Here is a 26712-nt window from a genome sequence, read left to right as displayed (position 1 = left end):
AGAGGCTTCAGGAATGATTAGAGACTGCCTATGAAGTTTTATTTCCCTGATGTGGAAAACTTGTGAGCTCTTTGAAACTGTGATGACTGTTTTCCTTCTTCACATAAAGATAAACACAGTATGGATGTAAAAGCACATGAAGAAAGCACAAAGTACCCATTTCTAAAGCTGTGTTGTCTAAATTGTTTGAATCCATTCTTATTAATCCATTGTTGTCAGTGGCACTAAAATGTTTGGGCATTGTCAGTGAGGGGGAGAAGCATGTTTTGCTACAGGTAAACGATTTGTTTTCCAGCGTGGGTTGTTATAGTTTAATGTGCTGTTCATAAAGTTGCCACAGTATGTATTCACTGGCTCTGGATGGAAACTCCATATTTAACTTTATGTGCAGTTGTCTTTATGAATACAAGGACACCGGTATCCTTTCCACATGGTGATACTTTTGGTTGTTTATCAGTCTTTCAAGGAGGAGAAACAAATTTTTTTGTAGACGGACCATGACAGGCTGGAGAAATGGTCTGAAAGGAACCTCATGGAGTTCAGTAAGGAGAAATGCAAAGTCCTCCACCTGAGGAGGAACAACCCCAGGCACCAGTTCTTGCTGGAGGCCACCTGGCTGGAAAGCAGACTGGCAGAAAAGGACCTGGGAGTCCTGGTGGACACCAATTTGACCATGAGCCAACAGTGTGCCTTTGCTAAAAAAGAAGGCTGATGGTTTCCTGGGCTGCATTAGACAAAGTATTGCCAGAGGCTGAGAGAGGTGATCTTTCTGCTCTTCTCAGCACAGGGGAGGTGCCACCTGGAGTACTGTGTCCAGTCCCGGGCTCCTCAGTACAAAAGAGACATGGACAGGCTGGAGAGAGCCCACCATAGGGCTGTGAAGATGATTTAAGGGACTGGAGCATCTCACATAAGAAAAGCTGAGAGAGCAGAAAATCTTTAGCCTAGAGTAGGCAAGGCTTATGGTGGGTTATTATCAATATATATTGATAAGGGAGGGTGCAAGGAGGATGGAGCCAGGCTCTTTTCAGTGGTGCCCAGTGCCAGGACAAGAGGCAATGGGCACAAACTGAATCACAGGAGGCTTCCTTTGAACATCAGGCAGCACTTCACTGTGCATGTGATGGAGCATTTGCACAGGTTGCGCAGTCTCCCTCCCTGGAGGTCTTCAAAAGCCACCTGAACATGGTCCTGAGCAACCTGCTCTAGGTGGGCCTGCAAAGGTTGGATTGGATGGCCTCCAGAGGTTTTTTCCAACGTGAACTGCTCTGTGATTCTTTGTAATTGTTCATTATTTTTCACCTTGCCAGTATTGTCCTGACAGCTATGCCTATGGATAGAAAAAAAAAAAAAGAATCAGTTTCTTGCCTTTTTTGATAGATTCACGGATTGAAGTGCCTGTCCTCTAAGGCAAAATTCCTTAACCATGATCAGTTCATTAAATCAACAGTCATATTGTTTCTTGGCTGCCTCAGCTGAAGAGTTGTGAAAAGCTTGCAGCTGTTACTCCAACTCAAGAAGGCATAAATGGAATACTCTACCAATTTTTGTCCAGCATGTATTTGGGGAATGATGATTTAGAGGATAGATGTTTATTGCTTTAGTACTTTAGGCTGACAGACTTGAAAAGTCCTGAGTCAGTTATCCAGGGTATATTCTTAGCAAAACTTGTATTTAGCATGTTTTTGTTTTCTCTCTTTCTTAGCTTCACCTTCAGTCTTGGTTCATATTTTTCTCATCTTATGCAGTGGGTAGGAACTTAACTGAACTGGTTGCTCCTCTAATACAAAGAAAAAATCAGCGTGTTTTTTTTCTCTGCTTTTTTCCTTTATAATTAGTTTATTCTTCCTTTTAAGGATCATTTACAGTAGAACTTCATCTCCCACATGCTGACGGCCCCTCCCATGTTCTTGTTCTTAGCTTCCACCGTAGCATATGGCTGCCAGCACACCCTTCCATAGCATGTCCATGTGTTAAGGGAGAAGCTGAACTCTGATTCAGAACATGTGAGTAATGTGACTGGTTGACTTGCAGCTGGGTCTTGAGGCTGCATTTGACTTTTCAGGACACTGTCCCCTAAATTCTGCCTCCCCTGCCAAGACATTTTCATCAACTTTTACCTCTTTGGGGAGGTAAGGGAGAGCCAGAGACAAAAAGCATTTTGTATCCCCTGCTTCATGCCTTAACTTAGTGCATTTCTTGAGGCAGTTAGCTGTACATCGGGAAAAAGGGAGCAATTTCCTTTGTACATCAGTATGAATTAATTTTTTCTTGCTGAAAGTTCAGTGTTTCTATATACTTATGCTTTTGCAGGATTAGAACCAACCAGCTCATCATCTGAAATAAAATTGATTTTAAACTGTACAGACCTCCACTGAAGTATACCAGTAGCTGCCTTTTCCCTTTCCACTTCCCTGTAAGTCATGGCCTGGGTGTTTCTGGCTCAGCAGAGAGAGAGGCAGAACCTCTGGGTGCTCAGTTTAGAGCCCCAACTCTTCCTTTGGAGGCACAGAAGGAGTCAGAGAAGTCCTGCTTTGTTGTGAGCGGCAAGAGTGCTAGCCAGCCAAAATCTTTTCTGAATAATTTGATTCCAGACATCTGAAAGGCTGAAACTCTGACTCAAATAACTTAGCTTGCAATGTTTCCTCTGCCTGCTCAAGTTGATAGGAGCAGTGGAAGAACACTGATAATATTTTAGGTTTTTTCAGCTCTTTTTGAGAAAGAAACCAACTAGGTGAATCCAGAAAGAACAGACCAAACCATATGCAGATTCCTCAGTGAATATATAAGCTGCAGCCTCGTAAAGGAATATTCCTCCTTAGTGGAGGGAGCAGCAGTCCAAATCAGACTAAACAGTAATGATAAAAACTTATTAGTCTATTAGGAGAAATGACTTCCTTCCCTTGAAAGTAGAAAATGGTGTGAAATGTTTACAGCTGTCTTGAACAGCACATAACAAATAGCTCCTACACCATGGTATAGGTAAGATGGGAATATAAACTTACCCTGGTAACTTGGAACTTCTAGTCTATGTACAGACTATTTCTTCAGATCAGTATGTTTGAATAAGCTGCTGTTAGAGATTGCTATGTCCTGTCACTGCTGCTTTTCCCCTGGTGTTTGTCAGGGAGCAAGGAATGCAACAGGACAGGAGCAGAAGAGTTGTCAGGCTCTGAGGGACATCTTTGGCTTCTTTATTTCCCTAGCTTCCTTTTTCCAAGGTGAGAAAATTCCATATTGGGCAGAAGTTAATGGTTTGTTGCTACGGAAAAGAGATCTGATTATTTTTGTCTGATGGCTAGGGCTGATGGCTTCTTTTACGTGAAGAAATTCTTCTCTCTACTGAGCAAAGGTGGCTGGCCAGTGCTTTCTTTAGGCATGGTGGGGTCAGACAGATAGTACTTCAAAAATGAAGTCCTTTAACACATGAAGTGTACTAGTAGTGCTCCCCTGCCTCTACCAACAGTACTGATGTGATTAGGCAGCATTGGAAGTAGTTCTTGCAACCTGAAAGGTATTTTATTTTTTTTGGGAGGGGAACAGGGAATTAAGGACAGATAGGAGGTGACAAAAATGGGGTTAAAATGCGTTCAGCATAGAAAATGTCTCTTGGAATAAGATGTTGAGATAAATCTGTTCCCCATAATTGTAGTGACGCAATGGGCGAACTTTATAAAAGTTGAGGCCTTTTCAGAATAATTAAATAAGTGAATCTGCTCTCTTAAAAATGCACCAGTTGGAGCAAAATCAGTCACTGAAATTTCAGAATAGTGCTCCTTGCATGGATAACAGGTCTGGTTTGGTTCTGGAAACTTTCTCCCTTTGAAAGCAGGCGCTGTCTGTCTTATCAGCCGACATTGCTAAGCTCTCCTAGGCACATACTTGGGGCAAAGGGACCCAAGCAACATCTATTTCTTTCCAGGTTTCTTTATAACAAACCCATTCAGAGATGAAAACAACCCAGTTATCCTAGCAAAGGAAAGGGTTTGTGATTTTCTTGTGTATTCCCTGTATACATTGAGTCCCTGATGAGATGCGCAGTGATTTTCAGGAATAAGGTTCATAAAAGCAACTGGGACCCATAATTTTGTTGTATATTGTTCCCTTTCTTTTGGTAAACAGAATGATAATTTGGGGAAAAACTGAATGCATGTTGGAAAAAAAAAATAGTTTAAAGTGTGGCCACGGCAATTGGGATCCTCTTGCCTTTAAGTCTACGCTGGGGAGCTAAGAATCAATCAAATTTTCCTCTGCAAAGGCAAAATCCCAGAATGGCCGATGCTGGCAGGGACCTCTGGACCAACCCCCTGCTCAGTGCAGGGCCTCCCAGAGCCTCTTGCTCAGGACCACATCCAGACAGCTCTTAAATATCTTCAGGGAGTGAAGCTCTACAGCCTGTTGGGGCAACCTTAGCTTAACTCAAACTTAACTGTGATTCCTTAAGTAGATATTTTATGTGTTTTTTGTGGGCTTCTGTGTATACAAACACACAAAAGAAAAATGAAACATTTTTATGGTATTGTTTTCAAGAAAATAGATGGTTTTTAGGAATGCATAACCTAGCTGATTCCTTATGGAGTCTACCTCATTTCAACTTGTAAAATCAGGAAGAATATCTGGAACTATATTCTTATTAATACACTAGCATCCAGATGATTGCTGTGTGCTCTGGCTGATACTTCCCATCCCTTAGAGCAGCTGAGTTTTTGTTTTAGTAAGACCTAATATTGTGCTCCCAGTTCAGACAGGTAGTCTTCAGAGGTAACATTAATTCACACAATATCTTGCAATATCCCCTCTCCAGCGTAACTCAGATTTCAGTCATGTCATTGAGATGGTCAGTATCACAAAGCATATGTTACATCATTTGCATTAAGAGCTACTTGATGAATGTTAATTGCGCCAAGTCTCAATTGATTTAATCACCTGATGATAAATCCTTCCTTGTCATTGTCACAAGTATTCTCTGTTTGACTTGAACTGCAGAAGATCTATGCGTCTTCCACAGACATCTCCTAAAATTAACATTTATATCCTCAAAATCCTTCTCAATTATTACTGAGTTCTAAATGTTCTGATTCTTTGTGTAAGTAAAAACCATAACAAATTGAAATACGTGCTTCTTGGCTTTCTGAGAAACATTTAAATCCTGGTACCAAATTAATTTGGGAATTTTACTCAGGCCTGTGTTCAATTCAGTGAAATTATTCCTACAAGGGACAAAGTGTGCAGCAAGAAGTACTTCAGCCTTTAAAAGAAGAGCTTTCTTTTCCAAGCTGGGTATAAAAATCCACAGAAATGCAGAAGTAAGGTGTTGGATGCAGACCTAATAATCGTTCCTTTGGAGAAAGGAAGCTCTTTATTATTTTTAATTTTGATTTCAAAATGTTCAAATAATAACCTGAATATGTGAGAAACCTGGGCAAAATTTGTTTGCTTTGATACATACAGAAGTATGCCTTCATTCTAGATCAGGACAGCAATAGTGTGCTAAACAGACTTTTAAGAGGGAGAACAGACAGGTGTTTTTCTCAAACAGCTTTGTTATTGATGTTATAGAGACAGGCTCACACAAACAAGGTTATGAAGAAAAAGTGAAGAAAACCATTAATACATGTGAGAAGAGGAACTCAGACTTGATTCATTGTTCATGGAAGGTGCACCTACAACAAATCTATCGATTAAGATTAAAGGAAAAACAACAGAGTCCTGAAAAATGTAGAGGTGGAGAGGTGAACAGAATTGGAAGAAACACGAATCATTTCATGTATGTTTTCCTCTCCTTTTAGAACTTATTGACTGAATATCTACTTGGAAAGTAGTATCACTAAAGAAGTTCCTAAGATTGTGAATATTACTGTCTCGTTTTTAATTGACTTTTTTTTTTTTTCTAAAAAAATAAAAAAAAGTGGAACTGAGCCCATCAATGGTAATTGAGTTTTAAGAGACCTTTGTGTTAATCTGTGTGGGCTCACAAAGTGGGGGAATACAAACAATGCCAAATGATTGAAAATGGACTACTTTTTTTTTTTTTCTTCAAATAGTATCTTAATTTGTTTCTTACATCTGCCACCTCTAAGACTGTTTTCTGTATTGGAATCCTTGTCGATAGTATAACTGCAGGTATATTAAGCTCTGCAAAAGGCTTGCAGGCACTCTTGTGAATCCACAACAATCTCATCAGCTGGGGACCTGTCTTCATTTCTTAAATTTTGAACCACATGTACAGCAACATGTTGCCTTCCTCATTCAAACTCTGTCCAGTCTGCAGCAGCTGGTGCGAGTGTCTGAGAAAGTATCTTCCATCACCACGCGTCCCACTCACCTATGCTACAGGTACTGCCTTGCTTATTTTGCATTGGTAGGACCATGAACATTTGTTCCCTTGTCTTTGCACAGCTCTGAGAATCCTTATGTTCATAGTGCTGACAGCAGGCACTCTGGAAACAAATGATTTTCCTGTACCGATGAAGCAACAGGCTGCTCCTCCTCCTTTTCTTGTCCGTGAACTGAGCTTTGGTGTTTGTGTTAAGGTGACTAGTCAGAAGTGACAGAATTCATTTCGGAAGTGGGGTGGGCTATGATTGTCAGAGCTCTCCTGCATCAAGAGTACCTGAAGACTCCATTTTCTCAAACTGATTAGCATCTCTCTCCCATAATAAAAGTCTCTCTGCCTTCTAGTACAGCAGTGACGTGTTTCAAAGGGGCACCTACAACCTTGTTTACATACTGTGTGCAGTATACAAGTCACTCCCTTGTTCCTCAAGCAACTGCTGATGTTTCAGGCCAGGCTCTTTCCACAGTGGTAGATTTGTGTAGAGGGATGCCAGTGCTTCAGACTTTGCACCCCAGTAATTTTTTTGTGACTGCCTCTTGCTTTGTTTGGTGAGCACAGAGTTGTGATTTTCAGCTCAGAATCTTAATATGCTGAGAAGCTGAAGTCCTAAATGGGAATTAAGAGTTTAAATGTTTAATGAATCCAATTTTTACAGAGCAACATTTTTACACAGCCTGTAAGATTACTCATGAACAAATATCATTACCTTTATAAAGGTATTGTGAAATGTTGATATTAGTGTATAACATGCAATCTTTTTTTTATTTCTTGTTTTAGTATTTTTATATTCAATTTTACTTGAAATTGCCACTGAAGTTAGTGTAAGACAGGCTTAATACTGTTCCTTCTTTTTGTATTTGATAACCATATGGTGTGAACATCAAGACGTTCTCATTTAAATAATAGGTATGTACATAGTGATTAGTTTACATCCTTTCAAGAAGTAAATAACAAGCTGGTTTCAGATATTTTGAGAGAAGTCATGAATATTTCCTGTTGGGTGAATTGTTTATTTATTAAAAGATAGCTTTTCCTTCCTCTCCATGTGACTAGAACATATAAATCATTGAACATTTTAAAAGCATTTTGTATTACAAATTCAACTGGAAATATGTTGCTATTGGGGAATAACTGTAACAGGGTTTTCTGGAAGCTGATCCTGGGAGAGGTGTTTGGTATCTTGGCAAAGAGGAACCTAAGCACAAATGCAATACTGTCTCCTGCTGGTAGGAGTATTTTGTCTACTACTTCTGATTTTGGGATTGTTTTGAATTTGGTTCTTACAGATATTTCTGTACCATTCCTTTCTTCTGTTTTTTTTTTTTTTGTTTTTTTTTTTCCAAAATCACAGAATGGTTGAGGTTGGGAGGGACCTCTGGAGATCAAGTGGTCCAACTCTTGCTGCTCAAGTAGGGACACCTAGAACAAGCTGCCCATGCAGTTTTTGAATATCTTTATGGTGGGAGCTTCAAGATAATCAACAAACACGCACATGGGATTTGCACGTACTTCTGTGCTTTACTTCTTTTGACTCCCAGAGTTACTTACATCCCCATGAGCAATTTTCACACTGTCCCATGGCGTGAAGAACTAACAAAGTATCCATGTAGTGATACAGGAGTAGATGGATTCCTTAAAAGTGCTTATTTTTCTTAAGTAATAGCAAAAACAATTTTTGGTTGTTACTTTTTTTTTTTTCTTTAGCATCTTTTGCTCAAAGCACTAGGGAGAGAAGATATGAAAGATTGATGCCTGTTTTTGTTAGTCGGACCAAGGCAAATGTGCTTTTCTTGTTTGCTTGCTTTCCAGGTTTGATTTGCAGGGCATCTGGGAACTGTGTTAATATCTAAGATGCTAGTTTGGCCTTAGAAGCCCTGCTTCTCCTACTTCCTGGAAATATCAGTTGATTTCCCTGCAGTTATCTCTTTCATTGTGATTCAGTTGGTACCGGTCCTGCTCAATTTTTATTGTGTCTGAATGTTAAAGTCATGAAACTAACTAAAAACATTCAGGCTAGATATAAGAAAAGAAAAAAATCTATACTCTGAGGGGGTCAAACACTGGAATAGGCTTCCTAGAGAGGTGGTTGATGCCCCATGCCTGTTACTGTTCAAGACATTTGGCAATGCCCTCAATAATATGCTTTAACTTCTGGTTGATCCTGAAGTGGACAGGGAGTTGCACTAGATGATCTTTTGAAGGTCCCTTCCAGCTGAACTACTCTATTCTATAAAATAAAAATAAATCATGCTTCCATCCAGTGAGGCTAGTGCTACTGAGATTAAAACTCAGTAACAAAGTATGTTTTCAGTGACTGAAGTAATGGTCAGAATTCAATATGAAAATGTGTATTTAATGGAATCTGTACAAACTTTTAAAAATAGTCTTAAATTGCTGTCGTTGTTTTAACTTGCATGGAATATAGGTTTTATGACATTTATTAGCCATTACGCCAAACCATCTATATTTTTTCTTATTCACTTGCAAACAGACACTGAGGTGTATTGTATTGCTTTGGGTCCTTATGGAAAATATGATTGTTATATACATGTTTTTTTAAGAATGAGTGGGCAAGCAGTGTGTGACTGTGGCACACTAAGTGGGGCACAGCCTGGGGTTGGGCTCATGGGGCTCTAACCTTGCTTCATGGCACTGAGATGTGTTGATCTTCCACTGTCTTTTGACTGTTTTGACCATAATCTTTTGCCACAGGCAGTATGTAACACATGGGAGTCTGTTGTCATCTGTTCTTATGCCCTGAGGCACTAACTTAAATGTATCCACCATGAAACAGGATGATGGAGCTTGTGTGCTGTTACATGAAAATAATCTCGTAATAGTGCAAATATAAAATGTACCACCTGTAATATAGTTTGTGTATTTCTGAAGTAGGTAGCATAAGATAGGCAATGACTCAAGAGATTTTTGATTTTGAGTATTTTTCTTCATTAAATAATAAAAAGCTCAAATGTAATGCTCTGTTCAACTTTGGCTCTGTTAGAATTCCTTACCTGGCCTGGGGAAAAAGAGTATGGATAGAGGAGAAAATCGTATTTGATGCAGTTACAGTAACAGACCTTTACAGTTTTCTAAAAGCAATCTGAGTTCTTGATAATGAAAGTAGTGATAAGTGTTTTAGGAGGCAGAAATTTACATACATTTCCTTCCCTGGGAATTAATGGTAGTACAGATGCTCACTAAATTGTCTGTGTGATGTCCACTTAAATTGTCCGTGTGAAAACTTTAAACCATCAGGAAATTTTAAACTCAGAAATGCTGTTCATACTACTATCTGCATAAAACATCTGGTCCACAAATACGTTACCTTCTAAAAGTTTTGACTTTACTTTAAAAACATCACCTTCCACAGCAGCTAAACTCCAGTCATGGGAAGCTCTCAGCAGCAAGAACATCCTGTGTATGATGTGATTTTTGCATGGAAGCAAAAGGAGGAAGGAAGTAAGACATTTTTTGTAAACAAGTGTCACATAGATGTAACGTGCACATTTGTATTTCAGGTAAACAAGGTGCCTTTGCTGAAACTCTTCTGGATCAGGAATGTATAAATCCTGTGAGTTACTCAAGCCAGTTAGAAGACTCTGGATGTGATGTGTCTAATGACTGCGCATTTGATTCTTTAGGCACTGTTTCTGATTTTCACCAATCTGAGCATAATATTGACGCATCTAAAAGTTGGTTGGAAATAGTTCCCCCATTGAATCTTTGCTGTGCTAGCAAGGATGAATCGCTGACTGCTCCAGTACAGTTTTTTCAACATCTGCTTGAAATAAGAAAACTGTCAGAAGGAGGAATTCTGCAAGCAGACTTTACGGAGCTTGAGAATGATTCTTTTACCATATGCAATTCAGTGTCTCAGTTGCTTGATGGACTGACTGCTTTTTACAACAGTCCTAAATTTCCCGTTTCAAATGTTCTTACTGAGGCAGTTTGTGTTTTGATCAGATTAATAACTGATACTAAATTATCTAATCATGTTCTGAAGAAATGTTTCAAGAAGCTGGAAGAATTTAAGAAAAATCTAATTCAGATTATTTTAAGAAACAGCAGTGTCAATAGGGTAAGTTTAAAACATCTTCCATCTTTTATGTACCGTTTCAGTATAATGTAATACTGTTCTGCTTTTATGCTTTTTAAAATATTGTCTTATTGGGTTCTGAAAGGTACTTCTTACAAATTATTCTTGTAGTTGTTCTTTTTGTGTGTGTGTGTGTGATATGGCCGATGAATGCATTTGAATAATTTTTGCTCATGCATGCAATTTCTTCTAGTCTACTACTGAGTACAGGACTTTATAAGAACTGTTAAGAAGGCAGATTAAGACAAATTTAGAGAAAGTATGAGAGAAAAATGTTCTGTCTTTCTTGCTACATGAGGATGTAATGTAGATATTCAGAAAGTAATGATTATAATTTTTAAAAATTTTTAGTACACCTAGATTACATATGTTGGTTTGCTTCAGATCATCTCTGTCACTCGGTAGACATTTACAAATTTGTATTTTAAAAATAAAGCAGAAAATGAGTAAAGAAGAGAGGAGTGGTATGTCCCTGGCATACCCAGCAAGTAGGACCAAGTTGCATTTTGTGTGTATTCATCACTTTGCTTTGTTCATAGAATCACAGAATGGTTTGAGTTTGAAGGGACCTTAAAAACCATCTAATTCCACCCCCCCACCATGGGCAGGGACGCCTCCCACTGGATAAGATTGCTCAGTGGTTGTTCCATGCATCATCTTGTTGGTATCTGCATCCAGTCAAAATATCTCTAATCTGTCTTCATAGAACTTCCCATAAGTAATTAATTTCATTGTCTGTCTTAGGTTTTTGGGGTTTCAGTCCATCTTTTAGAGTAACTTGAAGTAGACATGGTAGTGGAATTTTTAATTTGAGTCTCTGATATCGCAGTGCAGTGTCTGCATGTACGTAACTACACTCACATGACAGTAAGTGAGGATTGTATACATATAATCCATGAAGCCTGTGGAATGCTGCCTGGTTGTTAGATGCCTGTTCTAGGATGAGCTCTCAAGTTGTTTTGAGCAAAATGGGAACTTAGACATTTGCTATGCCTGTAGACACAAGTATGTATTCGTCTTAATTTAGAATGAATCCCACTCACTGTGTGTTAAGTATTCCCATCAGAATGTAAATGTAAAAAATAAATAAATTTAAGGGGTTGGAGGGGACAAGGATGTTCCTGGATTTTGTTAGAGGTAGGGAAACTAAAGTATTCAGAAGGAAACCATTAATAAATACAGAAGCTTTTCCAGCACTAGAGCCTTGTGTCTCCCATAGGAGGGTGCTTTATATTTTGGTATTGCCATAGTGTGATACTTATTTTTTCCTTAGAACTGCCCCTGAATGTGAGCATACAGCGTGTTTGTGTGATATGAACAAAGGAGTCGTGCAGGTGTGACTGCTGTTATTTTTTGTGTGATCACAGGATAGACAACAAAGAAAACTTGAGTAGATATTCAATGAGGACTTCTTCACAGCTGGTGATCTCCATTGTTTCCACCTGTTCCCTTCCTCTACTCACACTGGAATTTTATAAATAATATAAAGTAATGCTAATTGTAGGAGCTAAGAGGCTATCCGGAGAGGGATTACTGGTAGATTGGAGTAATCTAGGGAGAGGATGGAAGGAAAAGAGAAGTGAGAGATGTTGCAGCTTAAATGCGAGAAAATATCCTCAAAGATAAGGGATATTTCAAGTTTGCAGAGGGCTTTTAGAAATCATTCAGGAAGCGTGGAGTACGTCCACATAATTTGCAAGTGCCGTCTTTTCTCTGAATGACTTTACTGAAGCAGATGGCTTTTTATGAGATGCTTTGTATCTTGCTTCTACCACAGTATTGACTGAGCAGTCATTCATACCAACAGCTAATGCTTCAATCAAACAGCTTTAAGAATTTAAAAATTGCAAAAAAAAAAAAAACAAACACAACTCTTAAGGGTTAATCCTGGTAGTTTCCAGATTTCTAGGGAAAAGGGAAAGTGTGTGTGGTAAATGCAGTGTTTATAAAGATTTATTGAAAAAAATAACTATTTTTCCCACAGGCTTGGTTTTCTTAAACTGGGGTGAAAATGGAGATAAATATGTAGAATTCCAAATTAGTGGAAACTGTGCGACTAATTTTTCATGTGCTATGTAGCAGATATCTCCCACAGACACTTTATGCTTCAGTTCTAATCATCACTGTTTACTCAAGTGGTGATTGAAATATCAAGATTATAGGTTTAAAATAAAATTGCCATTAATTATAAGGCTGTCATCTGAAAAGAGTGGCAAACTATGAATTTTGGTTCTAGGAGGATGCTTAAATTCCTGCAGTATAAAAACATGAGGAACTTTGTTGAATCTAACCCTACTAACTGTCAGAAAGCATTTGTATAGCCAGCCACCAGTGCAGCTATAGCATTTGACACTAGTTTCCTTTTGCCATCCTCACCTATAAAACTGTCAGGATCTGTCGAGGAGGACAAAGGGCTGTGAGAAACACCTTCAAAAAGTGAACAAAGAACAAAATGGCTGTGGGTTACACTGAATGCCTCATCTTCAAAAGCAATCCCAGCATTTTGCAGAGCAAATTAAATAACTTTAAAAACCTTTGAGAATTGGAGAAGAGATAATTATCTCTACATTAGATGTAAAGAAAGAAAAACAGCAGTAGAATTACTTGCTGTAACTGCTGAGTCCCATTGTTTGAGATGTTTCTAATTATAAAGCACTGGAAGTACTGTAGGAACCAGAAAGACATTTACTGAGAGCTTCTCTGCCTGGATTCTGTTACCTAAAACTGTGCACTTTGGATAGAATTTTTATCTTTATATATATATATATATATATATATATATATATATATATATATCTTTTAAGATAGAGAGGTAGAATAAAAATAAGTATTACTTAAAATATAAAACTATTTAAAATCAAAGAACTACAAATAAAAAACACCTTTTGATTCTTCCTCATTTATTTTTCTCTTCTCCCACCATATTTGAAGAGCAGCTCAAAAGTCTGCACGCAGCTGGCAAACAATCTTTTGGAAGGATCCTTCTGGAAGTATCTAGAAGGGGTCTTAAGTTACTGCTGCTAAGGGCAAACCATGAATGCACTGAAGATAAATCCATCTGCTAGAAGACCTGTCTCTGCACCTTCTGCTGGAGTGATCTTGAAGCCCTGCTTTCTGACACATAAAAGCTTGTGAGGATTGCATGTGCAATTCTGGTACAGATGGGCTCTCATGTTGCAAAATCTGTGATAGTCACTGCGATCTTCAGAGCAAGCACTTTGCTTGTTACCAGTTTTTGAATCCTCGACACTGAGACTCTTGGAGGTTCATAAGGGTCTGTTGCTGTTGGTGCGTTACTCTCAATGTGCAAATTGTTCATTCAGGTTAAGAGTCATTACATTGTTAGTAGAACCACTATCCTGCTTGTACAGGTTCTTTCAAATCCTGCTTTGAAGCAAAGAGAGAAATTCATTCCTGTTACACGAAACCTCTGTGAGACTGGGTTCAGTTTCTGGAGCCACCCACTCTGCTTTTCAAACGGGCTGTTCTCTGGTACCTGGCAAAGCAACTATCAGTGGTTTAAATGCACACTAGTTTACATGCATCTTGACGGAAGTTCAGTTCAGTTGTTGTGTACTTCTAGGTGCAGCTGATAGTGTCATTTGGAGTGTAGCTAATGCATGGAATGGTTTGGATTGGAAGGGACCTTAAAGGGCATCCAGTTCCAATCCCCCTGCCATGTACAGGGATGCCACCCACTAGATCAGATTGCCCAGGGCCTCATCCGCCCTGGTCCTGAACAGCTCAAGGGATGGGGCATCCACAATTCTGGGCAATTTTGTACAAGAAGACTGGCTTTCACCATGGGTTTGTCACGGAGACCTGTGTCTGTCTGTTGGACCTCTTGTTTTACGGAGTCAATCAAAACACTGAAATAGAAGGCAATGCTACAGTGCTTTAAGGATTCTAGACTAAAGCTGAGCCATGTAGCTCAGGCAATACTGCTCTCCTGTGCCTGGTTTCTGTTCAACAAATACCTCATCCACCTGTCCCCCCGTTCTTCTAATTATGTTCAAACATGTCTTGTCCAGAAGGAAAAGAGCCTGTTTCAGTGAACCACAATTGCTTTCTTCTTGTTTGCTGTATTTAACACATCAATACTGATTTCAGAGGATGATGCCAAGACTCACAAATTGCCTGCACCATTTAACAAAACAAAAGACATTGTTCTATTTCCTTTCTTCCTTTTTTCTTTTTTTTTTTCTCACTTGCACCTAGGAAGTCGGCTATCCTGCCTGTAGGGTAGTTGTTTTGAGTTGTTTTGAAGTTTTTTTGTGTTAAGAATATCTAAACTGATGCTGAGACAGGAACAATTTCTAGAAAGTTTATCCTGTTTGGGACTTCACTGCCTTCACTGCCCAGTTTAATTTTCTCTGTTCCATCTTAAAGTCTTCATGAACAATTTAGCTAAAAACTCAAATATTACTAATGGCACATTTAGTAGAAACGCAAATGCAAGAATTCCTGTTAGTAGCTTAGTGTTTTTTATGAGAAAGGAGTCACAAACCTTGATGAAAATGTCAAGTTGAAGTATAGTACGGTGAAAAGCAGAAAAAGGGATTTGTATGAAACTTACTGGCAATTATGTTATGAAATATATGGAAGTGTGTTTGTGCATTTGAAAAAGTACAAATTAACCAGAACCAGGGTTTCAAATCTTTTCTTCTCTAGGATACATCTTGTGTGATTCATTAATGACTGAAATTGCCCAGAAGAGAGTAATCTTAGATTTACTCTGATGGTTTTAATGCATGCAGCAGTGTTCCAGCTAGCTGTGGCTGACAGCAAGTTCCCCCAGACATGTACGGTTTGCAGCGTGTTTTGTCAGCAACTGCCAGGACAATACTTGAGTCATCGGTTTACAAGAGCCTTGCCTGCTCAGGGACAAATAATATTTAAAAATAGTTACTCCTGTCACCAGTGGCTCTCAAGTAAAAAAAACTAGTGAGCTTCAATTTTCTGAAATTAATTGAGTTCAAAGGGGAATTTCATGGCTCTTGAGACACGGTGCATTTTGGTTGGCCGAAGAATTTTGCGTACGTAGTGGAACAGCAGTTCATTCGTATGAATATTAAAATGTGTTGCCAGGATTTTATGGTCTAGTAAAAGTCAATGTTTGAATCCCGTGATTGTTGGATTAAATTTTCTCAGCAATCTGTTGTCCTGTGTGGAGTGCTATTTAAGTCAAATGGTAATCAGAATCTATTGTCTTGTAAATCACTACAGTCTAAAGCAATCACCAAATTGACTGACTCTCATTTGCTTCAGTGAAGTGGATTATAGGAATAACTAGTCAGAAATGAAGTAAATAAAATTTTGTCTGCCTCTGAGACTTCTGTCCACCTTCCCTCCTCAGCCATCCTTAGTTGATGTACATCATGAGCTAAAGTGACAATTACTGAAGATTTACAGGATGAAGTTAGCTGGATTTTTATTTCTACTGTTAGGGAAAAAATATATTTTGTTTTGTTGGTTTCCAACCCTGTAACAATGGTTTCCATCTGTAATGATGTACATTTACATTGGGTTTTTGATAGTAGTCTTTGCTTAAAGTGTTAATAACAAGGACCTTAGAGTTTCTCTGTTCTTTTGCCTGTTTACTAATGAATTTAGTGAAGATCTCATTGCTTAAATTTGTCAAGCTTCTGTAGGAAATAGTTTTGTGTGCCCAGATAGAGGGTGTGTGTTTGTGTTATGGTGATAGGATAGAAATGAAAAATAAGCTCTGTAGAGCCTGTTCGCTACAGCTGGTTGCAAAGACAATCCTTGCATAACTTTTCAGTGCTCGACTTCTGCATGCAATCCACAACCCTAAACAAGCTATCTGTTCTCTCTCTTCAAGGCATGCTGGATACTTGGCACTTTTAAGTGGTATTCCAAGTTGCTTGCTTATTGTGGGGAAGGAGAAGGAAGGAAACTGATGGATCAAGAAGTAAACATCTGAAATCCATTTTCATTTCCAGGGACTGCCTGTGAGTCATAGTCACTTAAATGAGATTTCGATTTGCATCACTAAAATTCCTTGAGGATGACCAGCACACTCTTTAGCTTTAAAAACCTAAAAACTTTAAAATACCTGTCTTAAGTAATTTATCCAGTGACTTTTTCTAAGCGGTCATGAGCTTAAAAATTTGAATCCATAATTCTTCTGCTCTGGTTGAGCCCACGCTTGTTGCTCAGTGTATTCTGCATCCCTTAACATGGGCTAGGTGCTCAGCATCCTCAGGCAGATAGCAGTTCTGGCTGCTTCTGCCTCCTTGCAGGCTTCTGACCAGCACTAGTTCAGAAGGGAGAATCAAGAGAAGTATTAATTTGAATCTCACAGGCAGGACTGTGAGACTTTGCATTAGAGCTACTTCTTAATAATCAGTAGAATATTTACACTAGGTCTTAAAGAAAATAGAGAGCAGCAGCAGCAAACAGTCTCAGAGCAGGAGCTCTTGTGAATGTCGTTTGATTGGGGCTGATGCTATTCCTGTTAACAGTGTTTACTAGTCCCAGACTCTTGGACGATTTAGGTATCTAGATGACTGCTTCCTGAACCCCAAGGAGGTGCAGACATTCAAATATTGACCTCTGCCAATGTAGCGTTCCTTAAAGTAAATTTACCGGGGAAAACTCAGGTGCCAGCAGGATCCCAAGTGTCTTAAGTAGTTAGCTGGATTTCTTTTTAGATCAATTCGTTGTATTCAGTCTTCAGATGAACTGATGGCTTGTGTGTTTGTGTGCCCTGACAGAAGATATATTTTCTGTAGAGGTGATTGGGCTGAGGTGCTGTAAGCAAGATGCTTGGTTTTAGTATGTGGAAATGTATAATATCATCTTGAAGTAGAAGCAGAATTAAATTTAACTCTGATTTACAGCCCACAATTCTTTTAAGGCTATCCAGTTCACACTTTAGTTTTGTAGTGTTTTGTTTTGTTTGCCTTGAAAAACAAACAAAACAACAAGAATAAAAGCACACATCCACAACAGCGTCTCATATTTATTTTATCTGATCACTGAGGTGAGTTTTATTTTATATGCATTATCTAACTCAAGAATATAAGGAATTCAAAATGGGAAAGACAAGATAAATCTTTATCCCATTAAACTGGAGGGGGAAAAATTGTAATTATAAGTTTAGAATAAAAGACTTGGAGACGGTGTTACTGTGAATGTAGGATTTCTAATATAGCATGCTCTATAATCGAGAGTGAAAGTTAAAAGGAAGTTATCTGGTAGCAGTTTATCTCAATAGCATACAAAGCTGTAGAGCAAAGTTAAAAGAATAATTAAAGATTTAGAGATAAAAGATATAAAATGCAATGCAAGTTTACCAGAGTTGAGTTGTGGCAGAACAACCTAAGAGCATCCTTTGTAAAATAAACTGTGTTTGCAGATGGTAATTTTGTAGTTTCTATCTGTTCTGTTCTGTTCAATAAAGGATTTGTTATGTAGCTCATGCTAGAAAATAGTAATGAAACTGAAAAAGGTGTTCTTTACTGCATTAATCTTTTGGAACTGGATGAGAAGCAGCAGCAAGTTGTGCTGTGTACTGCTTATCCTTGACAGGAGCGGGAGAGGAGCGGGAGAAAGGTTTGCTTATGTCAGTCAGTCAGAGGACATACTAATATTGGTGGCTAGTCCTGGCTCTGCATGTCTAGCATGAGTCTGTCCTTACCTTACTTCAGCAGTAACAGCCATCCCCTCTGCAGGGAAGGGAAAGAAAAAACCCTAGTATGTAGTCTGGAAAATTTGCTTTTGCCAGAGTGGTGTGAACAAGCAGTAAGGGGGAGTAATAGGGAGGTAGCTGCAAGTCTGTCCTTCACAGCAATTGCTGTGCTCTCTCTGTTCTCTCTCTCCTAGCTGATGTGGCGGCAGCAGCTGGATTGACTTAGTTTAGGCTGCAGACAGGAGCAGGCAGATGCACTAATCACTGCCTTATTCCTTAGGGAACTCGCATTGGGATGACTGAAGCATTTATGGATCCAGAGGGATCATGCTGATCAGTGCATTAGAGTGACTGTTAGGCAACCTTGAAGAAGTAACCCTAAGAAAGATGTGTTCAATCCATGGGTGAAAAAAATTGCACCTTCTTGCTTTCCAGGCTGGCATACGAGTCTTACGGCCAGCAAAGAAAAGTGGGAAGAGGTCGTGTAGCACTCTTCCTTGGAGGTCTTCACTCCCCACACCACAAATCCAGCACACCTTCACTGGAGCTAGTAGGTTGTATGTTTCTTTCAGTGAGTACCATGTTATACACTGCAGGCATTTGGGGCTTTTCCGGCATCATTCGCTGAAGTGTTCTGGTTCTCTGGACACCTCATGGGCTAACAGCAGTTTGTTGCTTTCTCTATCTCCATCCTCTGCACTGCATGTGGGTGCTGTACTGCAATCATTCTTTCCCAGAATCTGAAATACCTTGGTTTTGTTTTCTTTTTTTTTTTTTTTTTAAGGCATCTTTTTCACATTTTCTTTGATTTTGTAAACATTTGTGGTGCAGTCAGACATGGTGCAAATAGTCCCAGCTCTGTCCATCAGAATGTTTTTCAGCCAAAGCTCTTCAAAACAGTACTGAAATACTGCAGAGTAGAAAGAAACCTGCTGCAAGGAAGGTACCTGGTAGTCCTACTAGAGAAAATAAGGTTTAGAAGAGCAGAAAGAAGCCTGAACAAGATTGTGAAGGGGTAAGGGCAGAGCAGGGGCCTGAAATGAGGTTTACAGAGCCAAGAATTGGAGTAGCATGTAACAAATTCCTCAGACTTGAAATAGGATAAATACTGCAGCATAAGCAGGAGAAGAGAGATAAATAACAACCATCAAATTAACAAATGAAACAACATGACAGTAAGATAAGAAAAGGGATATTAATGCTCTCTGTATATAAGTGAACATTTTTGATTGACGTTGGTGACTTAGTGGAAGTTGGGTGGACTAAATGGGCAAAGCGCAAGCATGATGTGAATTCACAGGCAGAAACACCACTTATTTTTAATACCTCATAGTTTGAGGGTACCTGTTTAATTATTTGCCTTTGTCCCCTGTTGCCAAATATACCTGTTGCTAGGGGAAAAGAGCAGTTAATTGGCATGGAAATTTTAAACTGGTGAAAAAGAAACTAAGGTTCAATTCTCATAGTCACAGGGTGTACTGAATCATGCAACTCATGAAGGAATTACTTTGTTTGTATAAGAATTAGTAATTTTAAAACTCACATGTTTTGTAAAACCATTATTAAAGGAAAGTCTAATGTTCAGGTAAATGAAATCTAAACAAATAATCATATATAAAGATTTGTATCCTGGTTTCCTGCAGAAACAAGGCTTTTAAGAGTGTGCTGTTTGTCTTGCTGGTCAGCCTTTTCCGTACTAATAGCTTTTGAAAATGATAGCCAGTTTGAAATTATGTGGAAGGAGAAGTGGAAGGTCAAAAATACCTTCCAGTAGGTTTTAAAATTGATGGCTGGTTGGAGGCGAGACTGTATTAGTATGCTTGAGGCAAGCAGAACGCTGACGTTATATATTCATTTTGGCGACAGGCAGATGGACAGTTCACACATCCTTCCCAGCCACGGGCACGGCTTTGCTGTCTCTTGTTCCGCATCATCAGGAACATGGGAAGAGGACAGAAAGTGGGGTGTGGGATGAGGGCTAGGGGCAAATGCTGAAGCTCCCAAACACTGTACCAGGCACAATTCTTTTCTTGTGTCTAGTACGTTTTTTCACAATTTAATTTTCTGATTTCTTTTAACTGGGAATCCCTGAACAGCTAAATTTTATTTCATCTGTACCATTAAGCAAGCTCAAGGGATTAAAAGATTTCTGTTCCTTTTCTAACATTTGGCTGATAGACTTGAGAGCTGAAGATATGCTTTATTTTTAATGAAACTGCATAGTGTTTGAACTATTATCGGTCTGAATGTTTCCAGAACTTAATTAGAAATATATGAGTGTCACTCTGAAAGACAGGCTTGTTTTTCTTCTCTGCTTACAGATTTACTGCTTATATGTTATAAAGTCTGTGTGCATTTAATACATACAGCCTGTGAGGGTTATTTCAACCCTAATTCTTTGTCATTTTATTTTCATAAAATACACTAAGATATGCGCCATAATGCAACATTAAATCCATACTCTTTAATAAATTACTTAGCAGGTGGGATTTTTCAGTCATTGATACCCGTATCTCAAGTTCCCTAAGTCTATCGTTACAAAATCTCTATGTCCCTCACGTAGTGGAGGCTCATGCTTTAAATTTGAAGATTCCCTGTGATCCATTCCTACAAAATTCTGACTAGAAAATGGTAATGCTTGACAAAATAGAAAGAATAGTGTTTTTTTAAAGATCATTTAGGCAAATTTCAGTTGCCAGTGTTAATTACTACAAAAATAATAAATATTTGTTTCTCCATCTGTCTAAAAAATCTTGAAACCACATAGAAGAGAGACTAAAAAAGAACAATCATAATTATATACCTATTTTGAGTGTGTTCTTTGGGAAGAGTAGCACTGAAAAATTACTTTATTGCACCTAAAGCAGATTGTTTTCCTGTCTAATTTCTGGCTCTGAATTATGGCTGAATTAGTGAGTTTTGCCTGTTTGAGAAGCATGTAATACTGACTGATATCTAATGAAATCTCATTAGTTTGTAAAGTTGTTAAATACATTATATACAAGCATTATTTGTTTCATCCTAACAGAAGACTTGTTCATGCTCCTTATATAGTAGAGCTCAATGTAGGGTAGAACTATCTGTGTTAAGAAGTAGGCAAAATTTTCTTAGCATGCACAGAAAATTAATAATAATTGTTTAACATTAGCTCAAGATAGAGTGAATTAAGCTGTTTTTAATGTAATCTGTTCAAAAGGCATCTGCAGAATTGTCACGTACTAATGTCCTCTGCCTTGCTACCAGAAAAAATATATTTTTTTTTCTTTGAATGCTCATGAACGTTACTTGCTATCTCGAGTTACTAAGGGTAGAGCAGTGTCTTCAGAGCACATTTCATCTTTTTCATTCTTTTACTTGGCACCATTTTGTATTTTTTTTTTTGTTTTTCTTATAGCGATGGCTTTTATTGTTGATAGAACTCTTGAGAGTTCTAGAATATAATAGGTAAGTTATACTTACCAAGAAAATAGTGAACTAATATGCTAAAATGCATAGGAGTAGATTTCCATAGGCTTAAGTATCTAATTGTACATTTACATTTGAGTTAAAACTGATGCTTATTTTACTTCTACTTAAGAATATGAAGGTATGCATGGATTATTTTTTTTTTTTTTTTGTATTAGCCTCTTGTACTCAAGCCATTGCATTGCAACTGCAGGACAGAAAGGATTGTGGAAGGCTGCTTTATATTCTGCAATCTGTCCACTGTAGTGGATCCCAGGAATATCCAGACCAGTTGTCTCTTCTTTAGTGGAATGGCACAAGAGGCTAGGAAAGAGGTGGCACAGGAGCAGCAAAGAGGCACTCTGTATGGGACACATACAAAAGATTTTCTGTTCATTTTTGTTGCATGCTGAAGTCAAACATTTCTGGAGCATATTATTTTGGACAGAAGACAATTGCGAGGTGAAGGGAAGGACAGTAATGCTAGAATACAAATAGGCTGCCAACTAGAGCATTTGAATGAGTATTGATTCTCTTTGCTTAGTGCAGGTACTTTAATCTGAGTTCAGTGCTGTGACTTGAGACAGCATAAGTTTGAACAGAAATCTCTCACATCTGTTTCTCAACAAAGAGAAATTCAGGGATCTCTTACTCTTTCAGACTTTGGAAAGAAACACTGTTCTGGATTTTTGTCTAGTTCTCTTGCTTGCCAAAGGCAAGTTAGTGAGTATACTCAATGGTATGTCCTAAAATATGTATCCATCTTAATTTATAAAGTGAAATGAGTAAAAATTAATAGCAACCAAAATGAGAAATGTGCTATTCTTTTAGCATTGTTTAAACCTCTGAGTAATGACTTCAAGCAGTCTTGCCCTTTTGTCACACATATACTGTCAAGAAGGCAGAACTATCCAGTTGTTGCAAACTGTTTCTGCTATACAATTTTAGTAGATAGTAGGGAAGATCTTCCAAAACTGTAAATATCTGGATTATTTTTAGCAAGAAGAATCATTGTTTTATTTGGAAGGGTATATGTTTCCAATATATGAAGGTCTGATTTAATTTATGTATCCTCATTGCACATGTAGGTGTGTGTGTTGTGCTATCCTTTCACAAGATTTTAATTGTTCAGAACCCTATTTTTGTCTTACCTTCATTCATGTTTCATCTTTGTAGAATCTTTGGTGTAATCAACTGTGAATCATTTTAATCTCTCAGATTTTCAAAGCTACACATACACCATTTCTGAATTTTCTTTAATAACAGGAGTTTATAGTGTATCTGTGTCAGCAAGCAGATTTGATGCTGATAGTAAGAGTTGTCTGTCTTTTCTAGTTTTCTTGTATTTGTTTTGGGATTACATGCTACAGTGAGGTGATTAATGGCAAAGATTCATTAAGGTTTAATCATTATGATTATGAATAGGAGATTGTCTCATAATGGTCGAATGATAGCCAGGCTGATCAAAGTCATCAGTTGTAATAAGCTAGTAAATAGGCATTGCATCAACTAGCACTTTGACCATCTTGACAGCAACTGTAAATGTGAAGCTACAAAATTAATTACATTTCTACAGCAAAAGAAGGAAAGAGAGGAGGAAGAACCTACATTTGTCAAGCAGGGTGTATCCACGTGATCTGTAGTCATGGAGAAATTAAGACAGAGTGATTATATATTACTGTTTTCCTTGGGTATGTATATTTCTGGTAGAATTGAAAGCTAAATAACTTCCAAGATGTATTTCTGAGATCTCTACCTGTACAAATAGCACATACTCTTGAAAAGCTGACATGTAAACTACAAGGTCCTTGAGGTTGCAGCTCTATGGAGAAGGGATCTTGAACGACAGGATAATTGGGAACCAGAACAAGTTTCATAGTGGAATGAATAGTCTCAGCTCCCAAAGCTGGTGGGATATAGTCAAAAGATCTGCGGCATAAGTGTTCTTGAAGTTATTGAGCCAGTGTTGTGGGTGTTTCTCTGCTTCCATAAGCTTAAAGAAATCAAGTGTATTGTTTAGGACTCAAACAAAATAGCCACCTAAGTGTCCAGCAAAGTAAGTTTCATTAAAGTTATAACTCTTAGAAGCCTTAGCTAATAAATGCCAGTTAATCCATTTAAGACCTGAAAATATGTAAATTAATCTGTAAATTATGTTTTTTTGAACTGTGGAAACCTGTATGAAGTAAACAAAAGAGCACTTCATTGCGTCTTAAATGCCATCTTATCACTTCAGAAATGCAATAGATTTCATGCTCATGGAAGCATTGTTAACTATGTTTTGGTAGTAGCAGAGATTTAATAGAAACTGGTACTAGTTTCTATTAATAATAGAAATAAATACCTACCACTTGTAGGTATTGTATCAAAGCAAGGCAAAAATGTAAATATTGATTCACAAATTCAACTGAAAGGTACCCGTGGAGATTTAATTCCCTTCTCAAGCAGGTTCAGCTTGAGCAGGTTGCAGCAGGTTGTGTCCAGTCATGCATTGAATATCCTTAGGGATGGGGACTCCACAGCCTCTATGGGAAACCTGTACTGCTGTTTGATCACTCTCATGGTAAACAATTTTTTTTATCACATTTAAATGAAAATTCTTGTGTTTCATGCCTGTTGCCTCTTGTCATTTCACTGGATATCACTGAGAAGAGCCTGACTGCATCTTCTTTACTTCTCCACATCAGATATTTATATACATTGTTGAGATCCCACTGAGCCTTTTATTCTAAAGCTGAATAGCTGAAGCTACTCCTTGTGTTTCAGATGCTCCACTCCCAGCATCACCATCTTGGCCCTTTGTTGGCCTCACCCCAGCATGTCCATGTCTTTTGTGCCAGGCAGTGCAGAATGGGATCCAGCATTGCAAAAGCCTTTTACCAGCAGTGAGCAGAAGGGAGGAATCACCTCCCTTGACCTGCTGGCAATGCTTCCCTTCCTGAGGACCAGGATGGTGGCCTTCTTTGTCACAAGGACACATTGCTAGCTCATTCAGCTTGTTAGTTACTAGGAGCCTCACCACTCCTCCCACTGTTTTGTTATCTTTGAATTTGCTGAGGGAGTGCTCTGTCCCATCATCCAAGTCATTCATGAAGATGTTGAGCAGTACCGGTGCCAGCATTATGCCCTGGGTGAGCAGCCTCCAGATGGACTTTGAGCCTCTGATAACAACCCCAAGGGTAGGGCAGCTTGGGTAGTTTTCCGTTGCCCTCACTATCCACTTACCTAACCCATACTTCAAAATTTTGTCAGTAGTGGTTTTGTGGGGGAGTGAGAGAGTCTTGAAAGCCCTGTTAAATCAAGGTAAAAGCTGTACACTGTTTGACCTTCAGACAGTCGTTTTATCACAGAAGACTATCAGGTTGGCTGAGCATGAATTCTCCTTTGTAGATCCACTCTGACTACTCCTGATCACCTTCCTACCTCTTGTCTGTTTGGAAATGTTTTCCAGGAAGATTCATCCTATGCAAATTTGTTAAATGGTGGGTTCGTTCAAAATGCAAGTATGCACCTGTCAGCCAAACAACATAGGCAGGAAACAGTGGGTGGTCTAGGTGAAGATGTATATGAGATGGCTAGAGGAATAAACTGGATTGTTCATAAAATGCAATAGTCTGCTTTTGAGTGGTTAAGACATTGCTTTTGTTAGAGATACAAATTGGGGTCAGAGCATCCTTTTGTCAGTCAAAATCATTCATCTGCGGTGCATTAGCTGTTTCAACAGACACTGTGCAAGAGATACTGAATATTAATGCTGTAAGGGTATAGAAGTTTAGTAGTCATTTAATGTGTATTTTTTCTTTGAAAGAACTCTGGTACATTTATATATAGAAAAAATTCTAGTAGTATTTTATGAAATAACGTCTTGTTTACTGTGTAAAGTAGTGTGTTACATAAAGTATAGCAATGGCTGTACATTTCCATTTCAAGGAACTAAGAAAATAATATATACGTTATTTTTTGATAGAAAAGAATGTGGGCAAAGAAATTGCAAATATAATTCTTGTGTAAGTTCACATCACTCTTATGGTTCGAAAGAACCACAGGCTGTGACCTTGGCTACAGCTCATTAACCAACAAATAGAAACTGACTTGTTTGAACTTGAAAATTCAGTGCACTTTCTATTAGTTATCAGGAATAAATGCTATTAAATGCTAACTCCATTGACTGGGAAATCCAGTATAGCTCTAAGCTTGCTTACGCATTTGAATTTCAAAGAATTTGTTTATCATAGAATCATAGAATATCCTGAGTTGGAAGGGACCCATACAGATCATCAAGTCCAACTCCTCATTCCTTGGCCCACCTGTGACAAAAAGAAATACTATCTGTGCAGGTTGGTCGCCCGCTTCCTATAACAGCACCGCTCCTGCCAAAGAGCTGCCTCATAGGGATTTCCCACCCTTGGAGACTTTTGTTCATATGGCCAGTCCTGCAGTGCTGAATGCAAGGTTTCTGGGCAAGGGATGTGCATTTCTCATATATGTATGTAAGACTATATATATACTTTAAAACTGCATTAACTATATATATAAACTATTAAAAAACTCGACTTTATTCTTTAAAAAAGTATAAATTCTGTTACTGTTGAAGGAAATCATTTGGGGTAAAAAAAAAAAAAGACACAGATCTTGAAAGCTTAAATTTACTGATATTTCTGTTTAGTTTCAGGCACTGGATGCTGTATCACACACACTGGTTTTGCTTGGAAGGAACAAGATACTAAGGAATTCTTTAATATCTTTTCTACTGTCAGAACTACGACAGTTTGCTGAGCAGCTGTTGCAAGCTTACCAGGTACTGCTGCCTTGTCTTTTGGAAAAAATCCAGGGAGTGTTTTGGGGAGTGTTTTATCTACATTTATTTCATAAAATGTAATAAGTAGTAAGTAACATTATGTTCTACTGTGTCTGGATGGGATGGAGTTAACTTCCACAGAGCATCCCATATAGTGCTGTGCTCTGCAGTTGTAGCTAGAATGGCATAGATTCTCAGCAACGTTTTGGCTATTGCTGAGCAGTGCTGGCACAGCATTTTGTTTCATGAAATGTGGTAAGTTGATGATTCTATAGAATGTGCAGGTTTAAGAACCCAGCAAAAGCTAGCATCTAACTTCACCAGCATATTTAAAAAAAAAAAAGTCAAATAAAAGTTGGACAAAAGTAAAATTATAAGAATGA

General features: G+C 38.3%; 1 protein-coding gene across 3 annotated transcripts in view; it reads left to right on the top strand.

The window, feature by feature from the left end:
• The window catches only part of MEI4 (meiotic double-stranded break formation protein 4), a 112827-nt gene that overhangs the window by 17541 nt on the left and 68574 nt on the right, over positions 1–26712 (top strand). For all 3 annotated transcript variants that reach the window (XM_072036253.1, XM_021271202.4, XM_072036252.1), the window contains exons 3-4: positions 9856–10415; positions 26198–26329. In XM_072036253.1, coding sequence (XP_071892354.1) covers positions 9856–10415; positions 26198–26329 — 692 coding nt within the window. The remainder of the gene's footprint in view (positions 1–9855; positions 10416–26197; positions 26330–26712) is intronic.

The sequence above is a fragment of the Anas platyrhynchos genome, chromosome 3, assembly GCF_047663525.1.
Source record: "Anas platyrhynchos isolate ZD024472 breed Pekin duck chromosome 3, IASCAAS_PekinDuck_T2T, whole genome shotgun sequence".
Classification (NCBI taxonomy): Eukaryota; Metazoa; Chordata; class Aves; order Anseriformes; family Anatidae; genus Anas; species Anas platyrhynchos.
This window is presented reverse-complemented; position numbering and strand designations above follow the sequence as displayed.